Source organism: Orycteropus afer, unplaced genomic scaffold (genome assembly GCF_000298275.1).
Source record: "Orycteropus afer afer isolate SDZICR_OR568_19922 unplaced genomic scaffold, OryAfe1.0 scaffold00113, whole genome shotgun sequence".
Lineage (NCBI taxonomy): Eukaryota > Metazoa > Chordata > Mammalia > Tubulidentata > Orycteropodidae > Orycteropus > Orycteropus afer.
This window is the reverse complement of record NW_006921700.1, coordinates 7751385-7757877: the sequence shown is the minus strand read 5'-3', so window position 1 is coordinate 7757877 and position 6493 is coordinate 7751385. Positions and strand designations below refer to the sequence as shown.

The 6493-nt window shown below is 42.3% G+C and overlaps 1 protein-coding gene across 1 annotated transcript in view; it reads left to right on the top strand.

Annotated features, from left to right (window-relative positions):
• The window catches only part of SLC14A2 (solute carrier family 14 member 2), a 67919-nt gene that overhangs the window by 19309 nt on the left and 42117 nt on the right, over positions 1-6493 (top strand). Inside the window, exon 5 of the mRNA XM_007943848.2 lies at positions 2111-2303. Coding sequence (XP_007942039.1) covers positions 2111-2303 — 193 coding nt within the window. The remainder of the gene's footprint in view (positions 1-2110; positions 2304-6493) is intronic.

Below are 6493 nucleotides of genomic sequence, written 5' to 3'. Positions count from 1 at the left end.
TATATTCTCATCTTTCATCATACCAGGAAAATTCTCTTCCAACAAATCTTCAACAATTTTTTCTGTGGTTTTATTTGTCTCTTCCTGTTCTGGAATTCCAATGACACGTAGGTTATTCCTTTTGATGGAACATATCCCACATGAGTTTTATATTCAAGGCTTTCTTCATTTTGTTTTGATCTTTTTTTCTGATTGATCCCTTTCCAAAGAAGTACTGAGATATTTGCCTTCAATCTCACTAATTCTGCCTTCCATTGATTCAATTCTACTCTTTTGCCCATTCAATGTGTTACCTGTTTCTGAAAATTTAGTATTAATCTTCTGGATTTCTGTCTGTAGATTCTGTATCATTTCTAATTTTTCATTATTTTATCACTCTGTTCTTGTATTGTCTTTCAAAAATGTCCTAAGGTTTTCTCTGTGTTTTCCTTAATTTTGTCAGTGTTTTCCTTGGTCCATCTCTCAATCCACTGAAGATACCTAAATATAATTCTTTTGAATTCCTTATCAGGGAGTTCCATTGCTGCGTCTTCCTCAGGGATGTGTTTTGGGTCTGTATCCTGGTCCCTTGTTTCTCCTGCTTTATATTGCTTCTTTGTGTGGACTGTGATGGTCTCTTGTGTCCAAGCCATCGTGACATTTTGTGTTTATATTTAATTGGTGATTGTATGCTGGAGTGACTTGCTCATGATTTCCCTTTTCTTTGTATGTTGTCTACGTAAACAGGGTACTGTGTTGTGCTCCTCTATTCACTAGCTGGCAGCACTTATACACTCACCACCTGTCTCCTTTCCTGTTGTCAGCCTCCCATACATCCTTGCTGTCCTTGGCAAATGGAGCTTATTCTTGGGTCCCTGGAATGTGAATGAGAGAAAATTGGTTTTCCATTTAACAATTCATACACATTTTGTTTCATGACATTGATTGAAATCCTCACAATATAACTGCACTCTTCCCACTTCCTCCCTGTCTTTACTGTTTCCCTTCATCTTTCTTTCCTTTCCTTTCCTGCCTTCTTAACTTTATCCCTGGGCAAATGCTGCCCTTTTGGTCTCATATGATTGATTGTTTTAGGGAGTGCATACTTCCCTGGTGTTACTGTTCTCTTTATAGGCCTGTCTATTGTTTGGCTGAAAGTTGAGCTCCAGGCCTGAAGAGTTCTGAAGGGCCATTGGCTGTGGGGTTCCACCAGTCTCTATCAGACCAGTAAGCCTGATCTTTTTTTATGATTTTTAGTTTTGTTCCACATTTTCCACAACACGCTTTATCCAATACCTTCTACTGAGCTCCCTTTCAGAGTGGTCAGCATTAGTAGCCAAGCACCATCTAGTTTTTCTGGTCCTGGGTCATGGAGGCTGAGGTTTGCGGGACCCATTAGTCCTTTGGGCTAATTGTTTCCATGCACCTTTGATTTTCTTCACTCTTCTTTGTGCCAGATGGAGAGAGACCAAGAGTTGCACCTTAGATGGCCTCTTGAAAGCATGTAAGATTCCAGTCATTACTCATCAAAGTAGGATGTAGAACATCATCTTTGTGGACTATTTTTGCCACCACTATACATCTTAATGATCTAAAAGCAGTAAGAAAAGATTACATTTTGTATGGTTTATTTATTTATTTATTTATTTATTTATTTATTTAAAACCAAAAACACAAACTCACTGCCATCGAGTTGTTTTTCTGACTCATAGCAACCCCTCCTTGGGTTTCCAAGGTGGTATCTCTATGGAAGTAGATTGCCCAGTCTTCCTTCTGAGGAGTGACTAGTGGGTTTGAACTGCCAGGCTTCTGGTTAACAGTCAAATGTCTTAGGCACTACACCACCAGAGCTCTATTTTATGGTTTAAGAAACAAACAAAAAAAAAAAATTTAAGTCTTATATTCAAAACAAGTCATGATAGTTTTAAAATTTGTTTCTCACAGAGGTAACCTTCCAATATCTAGAACAATTACCTACAATGAGCATGTTATTCCCAACCCCAGACCAATGGATCACTAGAGTCTCAAAGGAGCTGGGAATTCCTATGCCAAGGTGAGGGATGGTAGCCAGAGATGATGAGACAGTGGAATCCTAAAGATATGGTTAACTCTATGTTTCTTCCATCTTTAGCCCAGTTCTCTCTAGTGCCTTGAATTCCATCTTCAGCAAGTGGGACCTCCCAGTATTCACCCTGCCCTTCAACATTGCTGTGACGCTGTACCTGGCAGCCACAGGCCACTACAACCTTTTCTTCCCCACAACACTGGTGGAGCCTGTGTCTTCAGTGCCCAACATCACCTGGACAGAAATTGAAATGCCCTTGGTAAGTTACCCAATGGCAGAAGAGTTGGGATCCTTGATTCTACTGCAGACCTCACTAAGTAGTTTTTGGGTTACCCATTCTGTCAGCTTCTCTAGATGCATCTCTACCTGAGGATGTGACTCAGGAGAGAAGAGGACAGAAAACGGCTGCTACCACATTCAGACATTCTTTCAACAACCTGTTACTCGACTCCTAATATATGCTGGACACTTATTCAGATACTGTGAATACATACGGAATAAGACAGGCAAGATCCCTGACCTCGTGAAGCTTACACTCACACTACACGGAGAAACAAATAATGAACAAATGAACAAATAGGTATTGACTTGATGATACAAAATGATAGAGGTTGAGGGGAAAATATTAGATAAATTGGGTAGTTTGATAAAGGAACAAGAAACTAAAATAAATGTATAAAATGAAAATTTTTGAAGGTATTATCAATAGAAAACAGAGGGTTAATTTTCATGTACTCACAGTGTCAGTGTTTCTCAACCAGGGCAGGGGTAACGTCCCCATCCCCCAACCCCGGAGACATTAAGCAATGTCAGGAGACATCTTTAATTGACACAAAAGGTAGGAAAGGGTGATATTGGACTCTAGTGGGTAGAGTCAAAGATGCTGCTAAACACCCCACAGTGCACAAGACAGACCCTACCACAAAGAAGCATGCAGCCCAAAATATCAATAGTGCTGAATTTGAGGAATCTTGCTTTATAACTTAGACCTCTGGTAGCGTAGTGCCTAAAGCATTTGACTGCTAACTAGAAGGCTGGCAGTTCAAACCCACCAGCCACTCTTCAAAAGGAAGGTTGGGAAATCTACTTCTGTAGTGATACTGCTTCAGAAACCCAAGGAGGGGTTGCTATGAGTTGAATTCAACTCAATGGCAATGGGTGTCACAAATGAGCATGTTTATTTATTCTGCTGTTTTAGGCATTGGGGATAAAAGCACGTAATAAAAATCTGGCATAAGATTAAATATATAGAATCGGAAACTTTGCCCTTGCTAATAAACATAGAGATAGCTACGACTAAAACTAAAGCATACTTACTGTGTGTCACGCACTGTCACAGGCACTTAACATAGTAACTCATTTAAACGTCATAATAATCCAATATTTTAGGTACTATTGTTTTCCCCGTTTTACAGATGAGAAAGCTAAGGCACAAAGAGGATAAGTTGCCCAAGATCAAACTGCAGCTAGTGCTTGTGCTTAAAAGCCAGTTAGCCTGGCTGTGGAGTCCAAGCTTGAAGGAGCACAGTGAGCCAAAGCTTACTGCTTTAAAATGCAGTCCATTCGTCACCAGGTTCCTTTATGTGTTGTCTTCTTTGGATTCCTCTGAAATCTCCCCGTTTTGGTTACCTCTAGTGGCTCAAGTATAGCAGGGATTGTGGGGCTGGCGCGGGAGCGGGCAGTGTTTTGTTCTGCTGTGCATGGGGTCGCTATGAGTCGGAAATGACTCGACAGCACTTAACAACAACAACAACAGTGCCTAAGGCATTTACTGCTAACCAGAAGGCTGGTGGTTCAAACCCACCAGCCACTCCTCAGAAGGAAGGTTGGGCAATCTACTTCCATAGAGATACTGCCTCGGAAACCCAAGGAGGAGTCGCTATGAGTCGGATCCGACTCGACGGCAGTGAGTTTGGTTTGGTTTTGGAGTGCTGCTCTGACAGGAAATACCACACATGGAATGGCTTTAACAAACAGGAGTTTATTCTCTTACAGTTTGGAGCATTTAAGTCTGACTTCAAGTGCCAGGCTCTAGGGGCTGAGTAAAAGCCCCTCAACCTTGGGCTTCAGCTCTGCTTCCTGCTCACAGCCCACTGAAGCTGAAGTGTTTTCTTCACTCAGACAGCTGCTTGCTGCTAAGGCTGACAAACCCAAGGTCGACAAGTGAAAAGGCACAGTCCCAATGTTACCAAACAACACGGGAAACCATTGACTCAAGTCCATTGAAAGTCCCAAGATCGGCAGAATATGGCAGGCTGCTGAAAAATGCCTGGGCTACGTGCAGGGTTCAAGCGTGCCATAAGCTAGAGACCATTCCCAAAGCTGCTTCTTATATATGGAGCAGACTACACCCCTAAAGCAGCTATTCAGCTGCTTGTGGTAGATCCCACCATGGAATGAGTGGATTGCCAGTCTCATCCTGGGGAATAACTACCACCAGCTACTCAACCAGGCCCAGCCAAGTGGACATACACTCTAACTACCACACACCCTTAACTTTTGTCTACTGGTTTTAGTTCTTCTTTCTAGAATAATTCAGAATATTGCTTCCATGATAGTCTTTTAGATATTAGAAAACATAGCCCACATCCTCAAATGTTGTTTGTGTGTTCTGATTTCCAAGCCCTCACTGTGCAGACCATGCCCGTTCTCTATGGGGGCTTAAACCACAGTGCTCAGACCCAGAGGCACTACTCAGGTCCTGAGGTGCAACCTCCAGGGACAGCCACACTCTGTTAAACCCATAAAAATATGAAAATCTCCCTGAGCCACTGGCAAACACCACTGCAAACAATGCAAGACTTCTAAAAGTTTTTTGTCTCTTTTAAAGTTTTGTCTGGGTCTGGGACTAGAGTAGGATCAGAAGTAGGGTTAGCACCTCAATCCAAGAAAATGAAGAAGACAGCCCTGCACTTAAGGGAAAGCTGTGGTGGTGCAATGGTTAACTGCTTGGCTGCTAACCAAAAGATCAGTGATTTGAACCCACCAGCCACTCAGAGGGAGAAAGATGTAGTAGTCTGCTCTCGTAAACATTACAACCTAGGACACCCTATGGGGCAGTTCTACTCTGTCCTACAGGGTCACTGTGAATTGGAATTGGACTGTACTGAAAACAACAACCACCCTTTCACCTATAAAACAGCTGGAACAAGAACAGGAATAAGCTCCAACTTTGAAAGAATCATCAATGATCCAGCTCCTGGCAATTAGGAAAACTGCCCTTGGGTGTACTGGCCCCACTGGCCCTGATCTCTACTCATGAAACATTATCCCAGTAATAGCCACAAAAACATGTAATATTACCAGAGAAAAAGGCCCACTGAGCCCATATCGGGACAGCCAAGAGAACCAGAGTCATGTGGATCACAAGGAGAGATGCCTCTTTGGATCATCTTCAAAAGAAGCAATAAGAAAGCGGTAGAACCAGGACTCAAACTCACATACCCAGAGGCCCACGCTCACCCTCTTAACTCCCCACCACACCACCACTCTGAAAACAAGCTCCTTCTCTTCCACACCATTTGAGTCCAAGTTTTGAAGAATCAATGCTATTTTCTTCTTTCTCCTTAAGACAACAGGGGCAAGGACTTCCTTTTTGTTTAACCATCTTGTTGTTGTTACATGAGAATTTATCAGGAGTTTGGAGAAAGCCAATGTTCGTAAATTTCCACCTCACACCTGACTGCCCTTCACACCAGGGTGTCAGCTGTGACCTGGAGAGCAGCATGGAGGGAGGGCAGAGGGCCCCAGTGCTACAGTTCACCAGACTAATATATGGATCCCGGCAGTGGACGCTTCCTTCTAAACCCAGGCTCCATTCCAAGGCAACTTGTTCCCTCATACCTCTCATTCTTGACTGCTTGGGCTTAAAACCTGTGTTCCCTGATGGAAGAGTGAAAGTTGGATTCCCCTCAGCATCCTGCATTCCTCACACGTTGGGAAATTGTAGGGGGTCAGGGGATATTTATTGAGTAGATTTCCAGCCTGTTCCCCAAGCTTGAATTGAGTTCTCTGGTCTGGTACAAAGTGTTTTCAGGATTCCCATAAATAAGACTGGGCCCCTCCCTGCCATTCCTTTCACAAGTCTGTAAGCTCCAATCCAGATAGTGTTTGGTTATTAGAAGTCTACCCCTTCAGAGACAAAGGTGGGCAACACTTAAAACCTCCTTGGGGCCCCTCAAACACTTATTCCATGTAAAAATCAGATTGATTCCAGAATCAAATCAAATTGTTAAAAAGTACAAATTTTATCTAAAGGGAAAAATGTAATCAGCTCCCAAAATCTACAGATTATGTATCTATAAGTAATCCAAAAAAACAATTGTGACCAGTGTACTTCCATCATGTTCTCTAGCTTTTTAAGCAATATTTTAAAAAATCCCACAATTCCTTGCAATTCTCTCCCCTAAAAAGAGAAATCCTAAATTTAAAAAAAAAAAAAAAAAATTA